The 22,891-nt window shown below is 39.8% G+C and overlaps 2 protein-coding genes across 4 annotated transcripts in view; one reads left to right on the top strand and one right to left on the bottom strand.

The window, feature by feature from the left end:
• Positions 1-829: 829 nt before the first annotated feature.
• Positions 830-3,663, bottom strand: COA4 (cytochrome c oxidase assembly factor 4 homolog). Its single transcript, XM_082749795.1, has 2 exons — positions 3,537-3,663; positions 830-1,659 (listed from the first exon to the last, which is right to left on the bottom strand). The coding sequence occupies exon 2, from the start codon at positions 1,645-1,647 to the stop codon at positions 1,342-1,344; it is 306 nt and encodes a 101-aa protein (XP_082605921.1). The 5' UTR covers positions 1,648-1,659; positions 3,537-3,663; the 3' UTR covers positions 830-1,341.
• A 107-nt stretch (positions 3,664-3,770) lies between these two features.
• PAAF1 (proteasomal ATPase associated factor 1) overlaps positions 3,771-22,891 on the top strand; it is a 43,757-nt gene continuing 24,636 nt past the window's right edge. Inside the window, exons 1-4 of one of the 3 annotated variants that reach the window (XR_014316462.1) lie at positions 3,771-3,849; positions 5,830-5,870; positions 6,908-7,011; positions 11,417-11,506. Coding sequence is in view for 2 of the 3 variants with exons in the window: in XM_082749759.1 (XP_082605885.1) it covers positions 3,803-3,849; positions 5,830-5,870; positions 6,908-7,011; positions 11,417-11,506 (282 nt within the window). In the remaining variant the exon portion in view is untranslated. Of the gene's footprint in view, positions 3,883-5,829; positions 5,871-6,907; positions 7,012-11,416; positions 11,507-22,891 lie in introns of all 3 variants that reach the window. The other 2 variants (XM_082749759.1, XM_082749760.1) reach the window with 2 other exon arrangements.

Genomic DNA, 22,891 nt, shown 5'->3' with positions numbered 1-22,891 from the left:
GTTACTGATGATGATGAGAGCATACACCCCTTTACATTCCAGCTTCCATGGCAGGAGTTACTCTTCCACCTTCTTTTCCACTCCAAATGCCTCCCAGGGCTAGACAGAAAACAGAATGCACAATGTAGTTCCATAGAAGAAAAATGAGAAGCAATGGCAACTGTTATTAACTGGAGAATACAACCATCTCAAAGAGGAATCATTACTCAATTCCAGCAAATTGTCAAGTGGGAATATAAGCTCCATGATGATAGCTTCTCCATTTTTTAAGAGCTGAAAATCTGTATTTTATGTTAAATGTGCCTTTTATTTATTTACTTTTTTATGGCATAAAGGGGATTCAGCCACTTAAAAAAAAAGATCTTATTTATTTGACAGAGAGAGAGAGAGTGCACAAGTAGGCACAGTGGCAGGGAGAGGGAGAAGCAGGCTCCCTGCTGAGTAGAGAGCCCGATGTGGGGAATGATGCCAGACTCCATCATGACCTGAGCCAAAGGCAAACGCTCAACTGACCGAGCCACCAGGTGTCTCTGTTAAAAGTGCCTTTTAAAGATTTTTTTTTTTTTTTTTTTTGACAGAGAGAGATCACAAGTAGGCAGAGAGGCAGGCAGAGAGAGAGAGAGAGAGGAGGAAGCAGGCTATCTGCTGAGCAGAGAGCCTGATGCGGGACTCGATCCCATGAGCATGTTGAGGTCAGACTCTGCATCTGTCTGGGATATAAGAGGAACTCAGTGTTTATTTTCCCGTATGTTTTCTTCCTTCTACTAGATTAAATGAAATATCCAGATCAACCAAGGAAACATAAAGGCACTTACATAATGGCTAGTAATTAGTTATTCTAATGTTGTTTTATTTCCACCCTTCAAACCAGACTAAGTAACACGAAGAAAGAGATCCTATTATTCATCCCATCAGATCATATTATTCATTCACACAGTAGCTGGCACAAGGAAAGGTCTTAGAAAAACTTGTTAGTCATGTGTTGAACCAATGATGAATAAATGAAGACCTGACCAGGTAACCAATTTACATTTAGATTGTGAATTTACTTTTCAAATTAAGTGTCCATGTAATCAGTACTTGGCACACTGACCCAAGATGTAGGACAGAAGACCATCCATTAACCCCAATCTTTGTTTTACTTAGCAAATACCAGTCAATATTCAATATTGGTGAAGATGTGTGGTATCTCACCATGAAAATATCACAGCTCTTTACAGCAGTCATGTCCAAACCCATGGCTGCCGAGCTTTCAACATCAGTCTTAGCTGAAGATAATCCCCGAGTTTTATACTTCTTGGCCCACACTTCTGCTGTTCAGGACTTCTTCCCGGGATCTCTCTAGGTGCTAGTTTCTGCAGGGCCATTCTCTGGGGATAGGCAGTTTGGAGACTCAGTGGTGGGACGGCCTCGCTCTTTCCTCCTCTGCAGCTCCTCCCGCCGCCTTGCCTGCTGTTCACTCATGCAGTCCCTGAAGGCCTGTACCTGCGGCTGACACTGGCGCCAGTCCTGGTGTTGGGCCATGCACTCCTGTACTGCATAATGGGAAGCAGCACAGCCAGAACGGGAGATCAGCCGGTCCAGGGGGTCCTCTTCCTCATCTTCCTTCTTCACCTGTCGGGCCCAGGTATGGCCTTGAGTTGACATCTTTGGGAATCTCTGGAACATCAGTGGAGGCAAGATTAGAGTAGGGATGTGACTATGAGGTTCCCCTATTATAAATAACACTGACCAAACCTATTTTGGTTTGGTTTAGCCTATTTATGCATTAGTCTCCCATTGGAGACTGTAAGCTTATTTGAGAACAGATATTCGGCCTGATTCATCTTGATGCCACCAGCAATAGGCCTGGCAAGAGAACAGATCTGCAAAATGGTTTGAACTCAATGAAATTACAAGTATATGAGAGTGTTTAGCACAGCACTAAATAAGCTAGAATGGATTCTGTTAATGGAATCTAAAATAGGTGAAATGTCACCTTTTTGGAGCACCTGTCTTGGATCCACCCCAAAATAATTAATCTCTCTTCTTTTCTCCTATTAACCTTTTCCTATGGTTGGAAAAGAACATGGTTTAACATTTGGGAGAGCAACCAAATATGGAGAAATGGAGAGTTCCGTGTGGCTGTAGCGTGCATGGGCCAGGGCAAGAGATGAGTCTGTGAGATGAGAGTGCTTAATGTGAGGTGGATTTGCCCAGACTGTCTTCCTAAGATCATCTGCTTCACAGCACCCAGTAGAAAGTAGCCTACAGAAAGAATCTGAGAAAGGTTTGAAGGGAAATAAACTCAGCCTTTACACACATTTCACCATGACAGGCTTTAAAGGAACTAGTACTCTTTAATGCCTTTCCTGTGTCTCTCTGGTTCATTCAACAAAGGATCATTAAGTATGTATCATGCATGAGGCACTATGCTAGAGGATACAGGAGTGACCAAGACTGAGTTCCTGCCTTAATAGTGTATAATCTATGTAATAAACAGACTACAAGGCAGTGTGTACGGATATCGAAGACTGGGAACACACTGGAGGAACACCTAATCCAGACATGGCAGGAACAGGCAGGGAAGACTTCCTGGAGGAAATGATTCCTAAACTGAGACTTGAAGGATAAATAGGAGTTAGCCAGAGATGGGGAGAAGGTCTATTCCCAATCAATGGAAGAGGAGAATCACAGGTTGAGACAGGATTTAACACAGGAAAGGAACTGGAGGTTCTGTATGGCTGAGGAATAGCATAAGAAGAGAACTGTAAAACAAATGAAATTGGCGCTATGAGAAAGTATCTAATCATAGCAAGGTTTTGTTGGCCATAGTAAGCAGTGCGGAAATTACAAAGATTTAAGGACTCCAAAGCCTTACCCAAAAGTCATTTGCTTTGGAGGCAAACCTGAGGAAGGGGTAAATAGGCTTTGAAAAGGGACTGGGATTGGAAACCTAGTTTTGTCACTAACTGGAAGACCTTAAGAAAATCACTTCGTAGTTTCTCTTTAAAAAAGTGTCTATCTCACAGGACTGTCGAAGGCTAAATGAGATAATGCACTTAAGAAGCCTGGCACGTCCATAGAGTTCAATACATGAGTTTTATTACCGTACAGAAAAAGTGCCCTGGATTCTAACCCAAGAGATCCAGATTCGAATACCAGCACCACGTCTTACCACACAATCTTTTTAGCTTCCTCCTTAATAATAGTTAACTCATAGAATTAATGTAAGGATTAATATGATAATGAACGAAAATTGCACGGACAACAGGAATCAGTAAATGTCACGGTATTCTCTCCCCACTACATCCGGCTTCAGTCTTCCCTGGAGTGAAAAAGAGGAAGACCCATGCTTGGAGATCGGGGCAGGCTACACAGTCGGCAGCTGGCCTGGACTGGGAAGGCCTGGGAAAGCAGAGAAATTCAATTGTCCAAGTCACCTGCAGCTACTCTCCGACTTAACGAGAGAACGCATGCGCGCAAGCGGCAGTTACCCTCTGTACTGCTGTGCCCGCTACGCCTCACTGCGCAAAGACGCGGTAGGCAGTGCTCACCGATCAGGTTGGACACGAGAACTCGGACGCGCGTTCTAGCACGTCGACGTCAGTTTTGCAGGCAGTTGGAACTCTTCCGACCCTCAGACCGAAAACCAACCACTCTGGGGAGAGGGGAGGTGGGGAACATGAGTGCGGAAGTGGGAGGGAGAGGAACCCGCCACATGTATTCATTGGTGGCCTCTCAGTATAGATCCCGCCCCCAGTCCTTGTCGCAGCCCCTTGGCGACCCACTTCCGGCAAAGAGCGGAAGAGGCGGGGTTACGATGGCGGCGCCTCTGAGGATTCAGAGCGACTGGGCCCAAGCCCTCAGGTGAATGAAGGCCCAGAACCGGGACGGAGGAGGGTAACGCGTGTAGTCTTTGCGTTAAGGAGAGCTGTATCCAGTCCAGGATAGAGATTACCTACATCATTGGTTGAGGGATCACTGGATGTAGCAAACCCACATGGTCATTTGTCTTCGTTTTCAGCAGAGCTGTCCTGAGGCAACGTATATGTGCTGTGATCCCAGTATCAGAACTAGGACCAATGAGTTGGAGAAAGACAGGAAAACTGGGAGGCAGGAAGACTCTTGGGCGAGGAGTCAGTCATTTAGCAAGTATTTACTGTTCGTCAGTTATTTGCAAAGGTCCTACGACTCAACCACCTCCACATTGTCTTTGAGTTTATGATGAAATCTTTGTATCCTCCTAAGACCCCTAGTGCTATGTTAGATAAATTGCACAGTTCTATTCAGGAAACAATGTAACATCCACTATGTCCAGGCTGTGTGCGGGTGGAGTTTAGATGAATAATCTAAATTTAAAGGATGGCTCCTGCCTTTAGGAAGCTGACAGTGTAATTGGGGATGCACAGCAAACCATTCATTTAACATATTTATTGATCGTATACTGTGCAGGTTGTTACTCTGCACCAGGATGAGTACAGCAGTGCCATGAATGGCAACTGTTATTACTAATAGGGGTTTTTCACATTGAAACCATGGTAAAGATGAAAACATAGCTTTTTGCAATTAAGAAAATTATGCTTTACTATGTGAGCCAAAATAAAATACACATTACTTAATACAATAAGTAGTAAAGTAATAAAGATAAGTAATAAAGCAAGGACATTGACATTTACTGAGGACCACCACAAAGTGGTGCCTAGGAGAGAATGCAGGAGAGGAATCAGGAAGTAACTTGTCCAAGATTTTGTAGCCAGTGATAGAGAGTTACTGTCAACCTAAATCTTTCTTTCTTTCTTTTTTTTTTTTTTTTTAAGATTTTATGTGTTTATTTGAGAGAGAGAGGATGAGCAGAGGGAGAGGGAGAAGCAGACTCCCCACTGAGCAGGGAGCCCGATGCAGGGTTCTATCCCAGGACCCTGGGTTCATGACCTGAGGCCAAGGCAGACACTTAACCGACTGATGTGCCCCTAAATCTTTCTGTCCTAAAAGTGTAGGTCTGGGTGTGTGGGTGGGGAGGATAGGGTGGCTGGGTTACGGACATTGGGGAGGGTATGTGTTATGGTGAGTACTGTGAATTGTGTAAGACTGATGATTTACCGACCTGTACCCCTGAAGTAAATAATACATTGTATGTTAATAAAAAAGTAAAAAAATAAAATTGAAAAGTATAGGTCTTTTTCACTATAACCTAAAAATGTTAGAGTGATGAAATAAAGATTGGGATGATTGGGGCGGTGCATTCTAAAACACATAAAAAGTCAGTGTGAGCTGGTGGAGTGCAGAAATTGCATACTAGTCCCATGTTTCTGTTCCTGCTTTCCAGATAGCTAGGTGACCTTGGACAAGTCATTTTCTGAGCTTCAGTCTTATCTTAACATGGGGATAATAAAAGACATTTTCTTAAATTGTGAGGATTAATGATACTGTTTGCAAAGTGCTTAGCACAGGGCTTGGCTTAAAATAATCCCAGTAAATATCTAAATATAAAGTATTTGTGATTTTTCAGAGCTGTGTTACTTATAAATGAATAGTGAACTCCCTGTTGTTGAAGTATTTGAATATTCATTTAACCTATTTTGAAGTATTTCAATAGTCATTTAACCTGTTTTTGAAGTATTTGAATATTTATTTAACCAATAGACATCTATTCATTAAACACTTAATGCATCAATATTTATTTAATAAATCTTGTTTTATAATAATATAAGCCTGGATGAGATATTAGACTAGTCATACTTAAGTACTATCCAAACTGAAGATTATATGATCTTCTTTCTCCCTTGCACCAGGGGCATCCTTTTCAGCATTGAATGAGCCTAATTAGTCTTTTGTCTCTCTTCATAGGAAGGATGAAGGGGAAGCCTGGCTAAGTTGTCACCCCCCAGGTAATGTCCTTTTGCCCAAATTAATATGCCTTCTTTTAGAGGTAGGGGGATTTACTACCCTTAGAAGAGAGTTAGAAGAGAGCTTCATACTTTCTTTTGGCTCAGACTCCTTGCACAATGCTCCTAATCTTCAAATGTTCTTGACTAGTTTATGTGTAGGATATTTTATTTAGGCCCCATCACCAAAAACAGTGTTCTCCTTAAGCAGATTTTCTAGATTACTGAAGCGTAACTCAATGCTATGTATTATGTGTATATACTGTGGCTAAATGCATGTGTGCGTGTTGATCTTTCATTGTGGAAGAATTATATTTCACAGTCAGTAAAACTGAGTTTGAGATTGCTTTAGTAGGGTTTTGGTTTTTTTTTTAATATTGATTTATTTTTGGGGCGCCTGGGTGGCTCAGTGGGTTAAGCCTCTACCTTTGGCTCAGGTCATGATCTCAGGGTCCTGGGATCGAGCCCCGCATCGGGCTCTCTGCTCAGCAGGGGGCCTGCTTCCTCCTCTCTCTCTGCCTGCCTCTCTGCCTGCTTGTGATCTCTCTCTCTCTCTCTCTCTGTCAAATGAATAATGAATAAAATCTTAAAAAAAAAAAAAAAGATTGATTTATTTTTGGTGGGGGGCAGGAGCAGCGGGAGAAGGAAAGAAACTCAAGCAGACGGTGCACTGAGTTCACACCATGGTCCAGGGCTCCATCTTGGGACCCTGAGATCACAACTCTGAGATCATGACCTGAGCCAAAATCAAGAGTTGGGTGCTTAACTGACTGTGCCACCCAGGAACCCCCTGGTAGCTTTCTCACAAATGCCGTAACTTTAAATCTTTGTATCTAATTTTTAGCTCTTGAGCATATTCCTACCAAATTAGGTTCACCCAGACCAGGGGTTTTTTCTTTTCACCTTACTTTATACAAGTACCTTCTTTTCTTTCATGAACCAATTTCCTGCCATCTATATAGATGCCTGAATTAAATCTTCAAGGAGAACAATGTTAAATTATTATTTTCCTGAGACAACGCTTCTTTTGTGTTATGTAGGTAAACCAACTTTGTATGGCAGCCTAACTTGTCAAGGAATTGGCCAGGATGGCATCCCAGAAGTTACAGCTTCAGAAGGATTTATTGTGAATGAGATAAACAAGGTAGGTTTTTATATCCTCTAAATGACACTGGGTTAATACCCATATATCTACTTTAAATATTTATACTGTAATTTATATATGTTTGTCATCTTTATTTTATTTGTATAGTAATCACAGTTTTTACTGCCTTGGATGTCAAGAGTTGTTTTTTGTTTTTTTTCTTTTGTAGTTACATGTGCTTTGAGATACCTTTAGTTGCATACACTTCCCTTATATCAGCGCTGTCCGATAGATGAATTATGTAAGCCACATATGTGATGTAAATTTTTTTTTTAAGATTTTATTTATTTATTTGAGAGAGAGACAGTGAGAGAGAGCATGAGCAAGGAGAAAGTCAGAGGGAGAAGCAGACTCCCCGTGGAGCTGGGAGCCTGATGCGGGACTCGATCCTGGGACTCCAGGATCATGACCTGAGCCGAAGGCAGTCGTCCAACCAACTGAGCCACCCAGGGGTCCCTGTAATGTAAAATTTTTTAAGAGCCACATAAAAAAGGTAAAAAGAGGGACACCTGGGTGGCTCAGCTGTTAAGCGGCTGCCTTCGGCTTAGGTCACAATCCCAGGGTTCTGGGATCGAGCCCTGCATCAGGCTCCCTGCTCGGTGGGAAGCCTGCTTCTCCCTTGCCTGCTCCCACTGCTTATATTCCCTCTCTCACTGTTTCTCTCTCTCTCTCTCTCTGTCAAATAAATAAATAAATAAATAATCTTTAAAAAAGTGAAATTAATTTTAATAATATATTTTATTTAATGCAATTAATCTAAAATACTATTTCAACTTATAATTAATATTAAAAAATTATTAGTGAGATACTATACATTCCTTTTTTCTTACTGAGTTTTTGAGACCGTGTGTGTATCTTATATTTACTACACATCCCAATTCAGACTAATTTTTTATTGAAAATAAATAAGTAGGGGCACCTGAGTGGCTCAGTGGATTAAGCCGCTGCCTTCGGCTCAGGTCATGATCTCAGGGTCCTAGGATGGAGCCTGGCATCGGGCTCTGCTCAGCAGGGAGCCTGCTTCCCCCTCTCTCTCTGCCTGACTCTCTGCCTACTTGTGATCTCTCTCTCTGTCAAATAAATAAATAAAATCTTAAAAAAAAAAAGAAAGAAAAGAAAAGAAACAAGTAAAGGTATTTAGGTTATATAAATTTAGAGTTGAGAACATAAATTCACATACCCAGGTAGTTCCAGATATATTTTTAAAGTTTTCCAAAAACTGAGGCAAGTATCAGTTTTTAAATTAAACTTTAAATAAAATTTAAAAATGCAGTTTTCATATACACTGGCTGTATTTCAAATGCTCAATTATCTCTTGTGGCCAGTATCTACCATATTGGACAGCATAGCCTTTACAATGTATCTGGCTAGGCCTTGATGAAGACCTACATAAATAGTAGTTTTTCTCATTGTCTTTGAGGTGAGTAGATAGCCAAACAAAGTATTGCAGAACCCATGTTCTGGTGAGATGTGTAATTAAATTTTTTTTAGTTGTGAAATATTTCAGGTATACTGATAAGAATGGATGATACTTTGTTTTTTACATAAGACTTTAAATGTTAATTTATTCCAATTTTTGCAAGTTAATAGGCTATATGTTATTATATATGTTTTGCATTTGTTTTTCAGAAACAGCTATGGCATAGTAGAAACTGTCAGAAGATCTGAGTTCAAGTTTTAGTTAACTCTGACACTAATAATATGATTTTTGGACAAATAACTTAGTTTTCTGAGCCTGTTTCCTCATTTACAAAATGGAGATGTGCTACCTACAGACTGATTAACATGGAGTGAGACTGCATATGAATGAAAACTAAAATCTTACAAAAGTGAGTTGTTGTTCATCATAACAATCCTGTGGGATTGGCATTTTAAATTTCCATTTTGCATATAACCAAACAGACTCAGAGACATTAATTAACCCTAATAATCAAAGCTAATTAGACTGTATACCAGAATTGAAACCAGTTCTATAAATTTCTAGGTATGGACACTACCTTGCAAGCCGACATTTTTCCCAAGTGTTTTGCCCATATCCATCCATAGCTTCAGTGCTGACTTCCTTTCTTCCTTTCACACTTAGGCCCTCATACAATCCTTATCTCTTCCAACATTATTGCTAATTTCTGTCTTGTACCTGCTGAGTCAGACAGTAAATTCTTATGGTTGAACATTCATTTGTTTTCTAATTGCCATGAGTCACTTTGCTCTTTGATGTTGCTGTATTGTTCTCTTGAACAGTAGATTATGCTTAAATATCTAAACCTGGAGAATAAAAATGTTTGACTTGGAATTTTATCTTAGTGTGGAATGCCCACACTCCTCCTCTAACCCCCCCCCACCCTGAATTTTATGTTTTGATATCTCTTGCAGCTTTTCATTACAATATTTTCATTAACAGCATGATTCTCTACTGTTGATATTGGAAGGTAGTTCAACATTTCTCTTCCTCCATAGTTTGTTTATGGATTAAAGGTTGATTTGGTCAGTTGATAAGCAGGAGAAAACTACTAATTCTTGAAATCTTTCACATAATTAGTCCCAAAGAAATGAAGTCTTCTGAGAACAACCACAATTCTTATAAATGCCTGAACACTAAGTTTTTGGAGTTCCTTGAATCCTTGCTGGTAGGAATATTTAAGCCCGGAGAGTTTAGCTGACACTCTAGTTTTGGGTGTAGGAGGCAATTCCAAATCCAGGTCAACTCTCTTGCAGCTGTGTGGGCTTTCTTATGGGGTTAGAAGCAAAATTCATTTGATGAAAAGACTGCAGGCAGCCACATATGGCTATGCTGGCTAAGAAAGTGCTATTTATACAGACATATTCTAATTGCCTTTTTAAAAAAAGATTTTACTTATTTATTTGACAGAGAGATCACAAGTAGGCAGAGAGTTGGGGGGAAGCAGGCTCCCTGCTGGGCAGATCCCAGTCCCCTGTGGGACTTGATCCCAGGACCCTGAGATCATGACCTGAGTGGAAGGCAGAGGCTTATCCCACTGAGCCACCCAGGCGCTCCTCTAATTGCCTTTTTAAATGAGTAGAAGACTTATAGTAAGAGCATTTTGATTTTTAGTGATGAGAATGTTACTACTTTGAAATTGTTCTTTCTAAAGAACTGTGAGGACCTGTGTTTGCTGTGTATATATTAGTCTTAGAAAGAGTTTTAGAAAATTTTAACTTTGGAAGACATTTTCATTGTTCAGTAGAATTTCCAAAATCTTTGAAGTACTGCTGCAGAAGAGATAACAGGTTGGGGCTGTTTGGCGAGTGTAACTCTACTCACCTCCCTATGGGAGATACACACTTAGGTGGTGGTGTTGGTATTCAGCCATTTAGAGTAAAGGACTCATATTGCAAGAATCCCTGAAGGGTTTACTAAGCCTTTTATACCTCTGCACATGCTACCTTGAAACACCAACATACTTAATCTTAAATGGTTACAAAGGCTGCCTTGTGCAAGTCCTATCATCTGAACCTAACATCTTTTTCTAGATATAATTTGAATGTCACCATTCAACTATGTCACCAGTGTTTTCTTGCTACAGTAGTTGAAAGATATGTTATAATGACTAGCAAAACACATGAGGAATTAATACAGCTGTGGGGTAATGAGCAGTCTATGAACATGGATCAACTGTTGGAATGGGCACTGCAAGCCTGACCAGGGCCTACAGATTGTATAAGTGTACCATAATTTATACCAATTTTCTGTGGTAACTATAGATGTCAGTAGTCTTAACATTTTTTAAGTAGTCTTAACAAGTTCCTGTAGGCAGTAAGTTAGCTTTTAGACTAGTCTTTTAAGTGCTAGACTTAGAGTCTGGTTGGTGATGTTTTCTCCTATCTGTTAATCCTATTCCTTGCCCCACTGCTAACTAAGAGTACTCATATTAGATTTTCTTTGAAAAATTAATGCTCTCATATTAATATCTTACTGTTGGTTTATCTTCTGTGGGAGTTTACTTCTTATAAAAAGATAAGGGCAGCTAAACAATACCAAATTACATTGCGGCCCTTTGCAGTAAAAGGACTGCTAATTTATAAGGGAGTGGTAGTGTTGTGAGCTGGCAAAGGAGGATTAGAAGGGGTACATTTAAAAAAAGTTAGAATTTCCAGGGCACCTGGGTAGCTCAGTGGGTTAAGCCTCTGCCTTCGGCTCAGATCATGATCAAAGGGTCCTGGGATCAGGCTATACATCGGGCTCTCTGCTCAGTAGGGAACCTGCTTCCTCCTCTCTCCCTGCCTGCCTTTCTGCCTACTTGTGATCTCTGTCTGTCAAATAAATGAATAATAAAATCTTTTTAGAAAAAGTTAGAATTTCTTATCATCTACTGTTTTCTTTAAGAGCCTTTCATTCCACTGGAGTAACTTTACTGATGAATTTCATCTTTCCCTCTCTATTTAGAAAAGCATTCATATTTCTTGTCCGAAGGAAAATGCATCCTCAAAGTTTTTGGCACCATACACTACTTTTTCCAGAATTCATTCAAAGAGTGTAAGTATTTTGATAAAATGAGAGAATATAATGACATGTTAATTTTTCATTATCTGCATGAGTGCTATAAACATATTCATAATTAATGTGTCTTTCATTTACTGTGTATTAAGGTACCATAGCTGAAGTGTGATGCTTGGCAAAACTGGTATTTGGGTCCACATAGAATATGTATATAAATCCACTCACTGGCAATTTTAGAGAGTAGAATTGTCTGAGGTTTACTCATTTATGTTTTAACAGAGCTGTTTAGTGGCTTTTGGATAATGATAGAAGCTGTGTTTATGTAATTTGCCATTGTTTATATTTCTGTCTCATTGCCTATAGGACAGAGATGTTTTATCAAAATTCCAAATACAGCATATTGAGAAATAATTTTCAGAGGTCTCTGTGATAATGCCCTTTCTACTACCATGATCTTTTTTGAAGCATAAATGAGAAATATTTGGATAAACTGATTATCTTAAAGCCTTCCATTTTATTGTGTAGTACATTTTACAAAATGGCTATTTTTTATCCTTTTTATAAAACAGACATAGTTTACGTGATGAAAATTTAGGAAATATCAAAAGGCGAAAAATCACTCATGTTCTGCAACCTAAAGTAACTAAAGTAACTATTGTGAACTTTTGTTACAAATGCTGTATTAATATAGTAGTAATAGCTACTATGTGTCTGCACCATGTGAAGCTTTATGTATTATTTCACTCAATTCTCATCTTTTTTCTTTCTTTTATTTTAAAAGATTTTATTTATTTATTAGAGAGAGCGTAAGAGAGAGTGTGTGTGAGCAGGGGGAAGGGCAGAGGGAGGGAGAAGCTGACTGCCCGCTGAGCAGGGAGCCTGATGTGGGACTTGATATTGAAGTCAGACCTTTAACCAACTGAGCCACTCAGGCATGTTGCCCTTTTTTCTTTAAATACTTAAGCAAAGTAGGTTTTTATAGTATATACTGTTTTATAACTTGTATTTCTATTCCTTAATAATATGTACATCATTGCATGTCATCTTTCTTCATATTCTTTTTTTTTTCCCCAGAGTATCTTTTAAAAATTTTTTTGTTTTCTTAAAGATTTTATTACTTATTTGACAGAGAGCGATCACAAGTAGGCAGAGAGGCAGGCAGAGAGAAAGGGCTCAATCCCAGGACCCTGAGATCATGACTTGAGCTGAAGGCAGCGGCTTAACCCACTGAGCCACCCAGGTGCCCCTTTGCATATTCTTTTAAGAGCTGCATAGTATTCCTACTGTATGATTTACTACAATTCATTTTTCCAATCTTATATTACTGGACTTTCAGGTATTTTTGATTTCCTAATTTTATACTTTGATGATTTGGCTAACCCTTTATTCACAAAGTTAGGAAGAAATTAGAATACATTTATAAAATAGAGTTGCTGAGTCATGGGAAGTGCAAGTTATAAGGCTTTTGGTATGTTCTGACTTCCACTTAACTAATTTATGGAGTTAATTATTACCCTGCCTTTCATGTGTAAAACGTACTGACTGATGCTCACAGCACATTCATGGCTTGTAAGCTCTTCTCTGGGATCTACATACTGCGATACTACTGGTTAAATTGAATGCTTACCAAGGATAAGTTACATTATCAATTATATTGTTTTTGAAACTTTGTTAATTAAATACAGTAAACCAATGTAATACGAAAATGAAAAGACAGAGTGATTATGTCTTTGAAAACTAAATGGTTGCTTTGGAAAGCCTTGATAAAGAAGAGATTTTTTTAAAAAACAGCTAAAATAGAAGCACATGGGTGGCTCAGTCAGTTGAACGTCTGGTTCATGATTTCAGCTCAGGTCATCATCTCAGGGTCTTGGGATCAAGCAAGCCCCATCTCGGCTCCTGACTCAGCAGGGAGTCTGCTAAGATTCTCTCTCTCCCTCTCCCCCTCCCTCCACCAACAAATCTCTAAAATAAATTTAAAAATAATGACTATAATAGTATGTGTGGGCAAGATAAATGCAAACTGTTATGGAAAAGATTTCTTGTTAAAATCCTAGGTGAGGGGCGCCTGGGTGGCTCAGTGGTTTGGGCTGCTGCCTTCGGCTCGGGTCATGATCTCAGGGTCCTGGGATCGAGCCCCGCATCGGGCTCCCTGCTCCGCAGGAAGCCTGCTTCTCTCTCTCTCTCTCTCTCTCCCCCTGCCTCTCTGCCTACTTGTGATCTCTGTCTGTCAAATAAATAAATAAAATCTTTAAAAAAAAAAAAAATCCTAGGTGAGGGGCGCCTGGGTGGCTCAGTGGGTTAAAGCCTCTGCCTTCTGCTCGGGTCATGAGGATAGAGCCCCACGTCGGGCTCTCTGCTCAGTGGGGACCCTGCTTCCTCCTCTCTTTCTGCCTGCTTCCCTGCCTACTTGTGATCCCTGTCTATCAAATAAATAAATAAAATCTTTAAAAAAAAAAAATCCTAGGTGAATTTTGCTCTTAGATTGCTTTGTAAATGTGAATAAAGATTTGCCTTGCTTTCAAGAAATCAAGTTATGAATTGTGCCTTTTGATTTATAGTTTAATACAAGAAAGGTTATTACAAGAAATATATTTTATTACAAGAAGGTGAAACTTCCTTTTTTGGGGCACCTGGGTGGCTCAGTGGGTTAAAGCCTCTGCCTTCGCCTCAGGTCATGATCCCAGGTCCTGGGATCGAGCCCCGCATCGGGCTCTCTGCTTAGCCGGAGGTCTGCTTCCTCCTCTCTCTCTGCCAGCCTCTCTGCCTATTTGTGATCTCTGTCTGTCAAATAAACAAATAAAATCTTTAAAAGAAAAGAAAAAAGATTTATAAAAAAAAAAAAAAGAAAAGAAACTTCCTTTTTTGACTTTAAAACATTTTAATAATGTGTATACTTTTTAAAAAAAATTTTTAAATGTAAATTCAGTTAATTAACATATAATGTACTATTAGTTTCAGAGGTAGAGTTCAGTGAGTCATCAGTCTTACATACCACCCAGTGCTCATTACATCATGTGCCCTCCTTAATTTTCATCACCCAGTTACCCCATACCCCCTTCCTCTCCTCTCGAGAAACCCTTAGTTTGTTTCCTATAATTAAAGGTCTCTTATGGTTTGTCTCCCTCTCTGGTTTCATCTTGTTTCATTTTTAACTCTCTTCCCCTGTAATCCTCTGTTTTGCTTCTTAAATTCCACATATGAATAAGATCATATGATAATTGTCTTTCTCAGATTGATTTATTTCGCTTAGCAAAATACCCTCTAGTTCTATCCACATCATTGCAGATGGCAAGATTTCATTTTTTGATGGCTGAGTAGTATTGCATTATGTATATATACCACATCTTTTTTTTTTTTTTTAAGATTTTATTTATTTATTTGACAGAGATCACAAGTAGGCAGAGAGACGGGTAGAGGCTGGAGGAAGCAGGCTCCCTGCTGAGCAGAGAGCCCTATGTGTGGCTCGATACCAGGACCCTGAGATCATGACCTGAGCTGAAGGCAGAGGCGCTTCAACCCACTGAGCCACCCAGTTGCCCCTATACCACATCTTCTTTACCCATTCATCTGTTTGTGAACATCTGGACCCTTTCTATAGTTTGGCTATTGTGAACATTGCTCTTAGAAACATTGGGGTGCACGTTCTCCTTCAAATCAACATTTTTGTATCCTTTGGATAAATACCTAGCAATACAACTGCTGAGTCATAGGGTAACTCTGTTTTCAGCTTTCTGAGGAAACCCCATGCTGTTTTACAGAGTGGCTGTACCAGCTTGCATTCCCCCCAACAGTGAAAGAGAGTTCCCCTTTCTTTGCATCCTCATCAACATCAATTGTTTCCTAACTTGTTAGTTTTAGCTATTCTGACCAGTATGAAGTGGTTATCTCATTGTATTTTAATTTATTTCCTTGATGCCGAGTGATGTTGAGCATTTTTTCATGTGTCTTTTGGCCATTTAGATGTCTTTGGAGAAATGTCTGTTCATATCTTCTGCCCATTTCTTGACTGGATCATTCTTTGAGTGTTGAGTTTGATAAGTTCTTTATAAATTTTGAATACTAGCCCTTTATCTGATATGTCATTTGCAAATATCTTCTCCCATTCTGTCAGTTGTCTCTTTATAATTGTTATTTTGAAATCTAGTTCTGACATATTACTCACATCCGTACTGATTAGGTCCCTGGCAGTCAGTACTACCTCTAGTTCTCTTTCTTGAGGTGAGTTTTTCCATCTTGTCATTCTCTTCAGAGAACAGATGAGTGAAAAAACAAAACAGTAATATGGCAACAAAGACCCCAGAGACCTGAAACGGAAAAAAAAATTTTTTTCTTTAAAAGTATACAATCAGACAGGTGAACAGAATAGAGCAATGTACTGCATCCTGTGTGTATTTTGCTTGTTTGTTAGAAAACTATATTCTGGGTGCCTGCATGGCTCAGTGGGTTAAGCCTCTGCCTTCAGCTCAGGTCATGATCTCAGGGTTCTGGGATCGAGTCCCACATCGGGCTCTCTGCTCAGCGGGGAGCCTGCTTCCTCCTCTCTCTCTCTCCGCCTGCCTCTCTACCTATTTGTGATCTCTGTCTGTCAAACAAATAAAATTTAAAAAAAAAAAAAAAGAAAACTATATTCCAAAATTGTAAAGAAAGAAAAACTTACATATGTACAAAAATAAAGTTAAATACAATGAAATGTTAGAAATACTATAAAAATGAAAATTAAAAGCCAAAAGAAAAAGAAAATATAGTCAGGCGAACAGATCAGAGCAATACACTATAATCTGGGTGTATTTTGGTCTATTTGTTAGAAGAAATTATATCCCAAAACTGTAAAGAAAGAAAAACTTAACTTTAAGTCACCACTGCTGTCATGAATAGCGCGTAGGGCAGGCCTGCACTGACATGGAGCGGGAGAAGGACCTGTGCTTCAATTGCTGATTTGCCAAGAAGTTCCTCAAGGGCGGGGACAGCTCCTCAGGCCCATGCACCAGCCTCTTCAGGCACTATCAGCAGTGTGTTTAGAGAGCAATAAACAAGAAGGAGACTCCCATTGAGGGATTGGAATTCATGGGCCATGCAAAGAAAGGCCTGAAAGCTCTTCTTCTTCTTTTTTTTTTTTTAATTTTATTTATTCATTTGACAGAGATCACAAGTAGGCAGAGAGGCAGGCAGAGAGAGGAGGAAGCAGGCTTCCTGCTGAGCAGAGAGCCCTATGTGGGGCTCGATCCCAGGACCCTGAGATCATGGCCTGAGCTGAAGGCAGAGGTTTAAGCCACTGAGCCACCCAGGTGCCCCCTGAAAGCTTTTCTTGACCTTGACAGTCACCTTGAAAATAGACTCCTTCAGTTAGGAAAATGAGGACACTGGATTTTGTCAATTAAAGCTGTGAATATAGCCATTGGTTTGATGAGGAGTTTAGGAGGGAGGAGTTTTCTTTCCTCCTCGATTTCCTCTCACTTGTAAAAGATGCATCACTCTTTGCTTTGAGGTGATTTTTCACTTGCTCTGGCATCTTGGAGGAACTCCATGTGCTGAAACTGAATGATTTCTTAGGATTAATGTTGCAGTACTTAGTCTGGGATCGGACTTACATATCCTTTGTATATAAATACTGATAAACTTGTCAGGATGTTCAGGGCGGCCTAACTTCTTGAGTTTTGCTGCGAAGGACATTGGGTACCTTGTACTAAGGTTGTTATTCATGGAAGCATTTGGTTAGGATCTCTCTTTTCTCTCAAGGAGCTAATGCTCTGAAAAGGGGTCCCAGCACAACAATTTTAATCAATGCTTGGGAGAACAATTTTATTTTTATATGATAATTTTTAAGATTGCTGGTGGACTGGGTTAGCCAAGAGGAAGACAGCTTTAAGAATTCCCTACCTTGGGACACCTGGGTGGCTCAGTTGGTTGGGTAGCTGCCTTCGGCTCAGGTCATGATCCCAGCATCCTGGGATCGAGTCCCACATTGGGCTCCTTGCTCGGCAGGGAGCCTGCTTCTCCCTTTGTCTCTGCCTGCCATTCTGTCTGCCTGTGCTCGCTCTCTCTCCCTCTCTCTCTCTGACAAATAAAATAAAATCTTAAATTAAAAAAAAAAAAAGAATTCCCTACCTTAAGAAGAGGTGTCAGATTCAGGGGTGCCTGGGTGGCTCAGTGGATTAAAGCCTCTGCTTTCAGCTCAGGTCATGATCCCAGGGTCCTGGGATCGAGCCCCACATCGGGCTCTCTGCTCAGCAGGAAGCCTGCTTCCTCCTCTCTCTGCCTGCCTCTCTGCCTACTTGTGATCTCTGTCAAATAAATTAAAAAAAATAAAAATAAAAAAAGAAGAGGTGTCAGATTCTGATTAAATGTGAAAGCGTGAAGAATATTGCGGTATACACCATTTCAGAGCTTATAGTGTAGTTTAGGAATTAAGTTCCTTGGAGTAACAATGGAGGAAGATCTAATTTACAAACATTTGCCGTTGCCAGCTTTCATCCCAAGTCAATTGATTAGCCAACATGTATTATCATAAAACTGCCAAAATGCTGTATCTGGTTAAATGGGAGAAGAGTTTGTTTTATTTGCCTTGTGTACTTGCCTTGCCCTGTAATGTCTGTAATCATGGAGATGGAATAAATTGTAATATTTAGTTTCAAAAAAAAAAGAAAAACTCATATATATACAAAAATAAAATTAAATACATTGGGGGCACCTGGGTGGCTCAGTGGTGGTGTAAAGCCTTCCTCTCAGATCCTGATCCCCAGGTCCTGGGATTCAGCCCCCGCATCGGACTCTCTGCTCAGCGGGGAACCTGCTTCCTCTTCTCTCTCTCCCTGCCTCTCTGCCTACTTGTGAGCTCTGTCTGTCAAATAAATAAATAAGATATTTCAAGAAAAATACATTGAAAAGATAGAATATAATTGTAATGATGAAAATTTAAAAAGACTTTAACGAGAAAAAATATGATCAGATAGGTGACGAGAACATAGTAATACACTAGATTCTGGGTGTATTTTGGTCTATTTGTGGGTAAGAAAGCCCATCAATTTATTCCCTTATGGTAACTACTTTTGGCGTCCCTTATGGTAACTACTTTTGACACTATAAAGTAATCCATCCATATCTCCCTCTCTTGAATTGTCATACTTATCCAATAATTAGGGTAGTCCATGATTTTATATTTATGTTCTTCTTTTTTTTTGAAGATTTTATTCATTTATCAGAGAGAGAGAGAGAGCGAGCAAAGGCAGACAGAATGGCAGGCAGAGGCAGAGGGAGAAGCAGGCTCCCTGCCGAGCAAGGAGCCCAATTTGGGACTCGATCCCAGGATACTGGGATCATGACCTGAGCTGCAGGCAGCTGCTTAACCAACTGAGCCACCCAGGCGTCCCTATGTTCTTTTTTTTTTTTTTTAAGAGAGGGAGAAAGGTGGGGGAGGGGCAGAGAGAGGGAGAGAGAGAGAGAAAATCCTAAGCAGGCTTCACGCCCAGCATGGAGCCTGATGTGGGGGCTCAGTTTTAGAACCCTGAAATCATGCCTGGAGCTGAAATCAAGAGTTGTTTAACTTGCAGAGCCACCCAGGTGCCCCTATGTATATTCACTTATAATTGCACATCATAATAGGTAAGAGCATAAACTCTAGTGATAAACTCATTGGATTTGAATTTTGGTTCAACTGTGACCTTAGGCCAGGGTACTTACCCTCTATGTCACAGATTCTTTATTTGTAAAATAGTGGTAAAAGTATATTTCATGGGGCTGTTACAAGGATTTAAACAGAATTTTGTCTGAAACATAGTAAGTAAGTAAGTGTTAAAATTACATAGTATTTTCTTTGTATTTTTATGTTTTATTTTTCTACATTTCAAACTTTATTTTCGTTACTTGGTTTAAAGTAGGGATCAGCTTTATTATTTTTTTAATGATTAGCATATCAAGACACTATAAAATAATCCATCCATATCTCCCTCTCTTGAATTGTCATACTTATCCAATATTTAGGATCATCCCATTGATCTGTTTTTTTGCTGGAACTAAGAAATGGATCTCTAGCTTTAAACTCTGACCTAGGTTTGCGTCCTGCTCTGTTGTGTCACCTTGAGGATATTACTTAATCACTTCTTAAACTTTAGATTTCTCAACTGAAAAATAGAAATACCTATCTTAATAGATTTTTGAGGGTATTATATGAGAGTAGTGAGTTACGTGTCTGGAATATAATAGCTTTTCAATAAATGTTAGTTTCCTTTCTACTTTAATAAAAGTTTGGAGAAAGGAGATAGCTGGTATGACCTATAATCTACTCTTCAGTGTTCTATTACTTTGGAAGAACTGGATAGTTGAGATTTAATTACTTTTTAGATCTAGGAACTAAGACGCCAAAGATATGTAAAATAGATAAGGTAACAATATATCTGTCCCCTCCAGGGACAGTATATTAACTGAGAGATACAATAGAATATATCAAAGTTTCTCAGCCATGGTACTGCTGACATTTTGAGCTGGGTAATTCTTTATTGTAGGGGACTATTCCCTAATTATGACAACTAAAAATGTTTACAGACATCACCTGATGTGATGAGCTAAGTTGCCCCTGGTTGACAACCACTACAATATATGAACATAGTGCTGAAGACTTCTAAGGAGGAAGTGATAAACTTTTTGGCAGAATTGGGATACCCTTTTGAGAAATAGGTCATTTTTTTTTCTTTTCTCCAGCTTACTTTAAGAATACAGTATATAGGGGCACCTGGGTGGCTCAGTGGGTTAAGCCTCTGTCTTCGGCTCAGGTCATGATCCTGGGGTCCTAGGATCGAGCCCCACATCGGGCTCTCTGCTCAGCAGGGAGCCTGCTTCCCCTGCTCTCTCTGCCTACTTATGATCTCTCTCTCTGTCAAATAAATAAATTAAATCTTAAAAAAAAAAAGAATACAGTATATAATACATATAACATACAACATTTATATTTTTATTTTTATTGATTTTTATTTTTTATTAACATATAATATATTATTTGCCCCAGGGGTACAGGTCTGTGAATCGTCAGGCTTACATACTTCGCAGCACTCACCATAGCACATACCCTGCCCAATGTCCATACAATATTTTAAAATTAAATTAAATTAATTTTTTTGAAAGGAAGCTCTGTGCCCAGCATGGAGCTTGAACTCACAACCCTGAGTCACATGCTCTATCAAGATCCGGCCAGGTGCCCCAAATTTACTTATTTTTATTTGAGTGTAGTTGAGAGAAGTAGGTCATTTAAAAAAAATGATTAATTGTGCCTTTTTTATTTTTTAGAGATTTTATTTATGAGAGAGAGAGAGCAAGAGAGAGCATAAATAGGTAGGAGGGGCAGAGGGAGAGGTAGACTCCTTGCTCAGCAGGGAGCCTGACACAGGCCTTGATTCCCTGGGATCATAACCTGAGCCAAAGGCAGATGCTTAACCGACTGAGCCACCCAGGCGCCCTAATTGTGCCCTTTTTCGATTTCATATTCTCCTTTCCTCTTATTTGAGTTCATTATTAGGTGACTTATCTATTTTGTTTTAAAGATTTTATTTATTTATTTGACAGAGAGAGAGATCACGAGTAGGCAGAGAGGCAGGCAGAGAAAGAGGGGGACGCAGGCTCCCTGCTGAGCAGAGAGCCCGACCTGGGGCTTGATCCCAGGAGTCTGAGACCATGACCTGAGGCGAAGGCAGAGGCTTAACCCACTGAGCCACCCAGGCACCCCATGACTTATCCATTAATCGCCTCCTGTAATCCAGGTACTCTGGGTGCTGGGGCTATAGTAGTGAATAAAACTGTTGTGTAGCGCCTACATTCTTCGGGTGTAGGACCAGACAGGATTTGCTAATGACTTCGGTGTGAAATGTGAGTGAAAATGAGGAGTTGGGATCATTCCAGAATTTTCCAAAGAGTTGGGTAAATTATAGTGCCATTTACTGGTTCAGGTCAAGTAGTTGTTTTGGTATGAAGCTGGCGGGAATGAGAGTCCTGTTTTGAACTTGGTTGGGTTTGAGGTGACCACTGTAAAGCTAGCAGTTGAATAGGTAGCACCTGAGTCAGGAAAGAGTTTGAGCTATGTTGCTTTAAGGATTAAATCTATTTCAGCATGAGTAGGGAAGTGTTTAAATGTCTTGTTTCTGGGGCCCTGCAAATGGGGACAGTAGTTGCTCTTACTGATATGGGTCAGCTGGCTTTACTCACCTACCTAATGTTGTTAAGGTACTTCATTCTTATTACCAGACTACTGTCCATTGGTGTTTGTTGAGTTAGTTACCATGTACATAGTCTGTGGCTGTGTTACGAAAGTGCTGGACAGGGGCTCCTGGCTGGGCTCAGTTGGCAGAGCACACAACTCTTGATCTTGGGGTTGTAAGTTTGAGCCCTGCATTGTGTGTGAGATTACTTAAAAATAAAATCTTCCCCCCTCCCCAGAAAAAAAGTGCTGGACATTGTTCAACTTGTCATGTAGTTGGGGAGCCAGACAGAATTGAAAAGTTAATTGATGATCCTAGTATTCAGGCTCAAGACAGGATTCAGGGTGGTAGTGGTAGTTTGGAGAAGAAAGATAGATCTAAGAGTTGGGTACTCCAGTACTAGAATGTGAAGGCAGCACTATGTCATATTTACATCCATGTCTCCAGTATCCAGCAATGGGAAGCTAGGAGCAGAATGGAATTATTATGAAAATCAAATGATATAATGTATTTGAAAATGTTTTATAAATGATAAAACATGATATAAAGGTTAGTTATTGTCATAATCCTTAAAACTAAAGGATTCACAATTAAGTTAATAGTACTTTTTATTCTGGGACACCTGGGTGGCTCAGTTGCTTAAATATCTGACTCTAGGTTACAGCTCAGGTCATGATCTCAGGGTGGTGAGATCAGGCTCCATGCTCAGCAGGGAGTCTGCTTGAGGATTCTCTCTCCTATACTGTCTCACACAAATGTGCTCTCTCTCTTTCTAAAATAAATAAATAAATAAATAAATAAATAAATAAATAAATAAATAAATAAAAATTTTTAAAAAGACAGTACTTCTATTCTGAGGAGTCAAGGTAAAGAAGAAAAAGTCTTAGAGTGAGAGATATATGCCTTTAGTTCTTGCCGAATTTACTCATGATGACTCAGCTGGCTTAGAACAAAGCAGAATGGTAGATTGGGTAATTAAAGCCTACTCTACTTTTCCCTTAATAATTTAGGTCTTCTGGGAATCCAGGAATATGTCTGGGATTATACATCTCAGTCCTACATTTCTGGAATATTTGCAGCTGGGTTTTTTTTTTTTAATGTATATATATTTTTAAAGATTTTATTTATTTAACAGACAGAGATCACAGGTAGGCAGAGAGGCAGGCAGAGAGAGAGGAGGAAGCAGGCTCCTTGCGGAGCAGAGAGCCCGATGTGGGGCTCGATCCCAGGACCCTGG

This window comes from Mustela nivalis (genome assembly GCF_964662115.1).
Source record: "Mustela nivalis genome assembly, chromosome: 9".
NCBI lineage: Eukaryota > Metazoa > Chordata > Mammalia > Carnivora > Mustelidae > Mustela > Mustela nivalis.
Note: the sequence above shows the minus strand (reverse complement) of the source record. Positions and strands in the feature narration are given on the sequence as shown.

Bases quoted from the DNA above. Each gene is read 5' to 3' on its own strand.
- COA4 (XM_082749795.1), bottom strand. From the start codon at position 1,647: ATGTCAACTCAAGGCCATACCTGGGCCCGACAGGTGAAGAAGGAAGAT.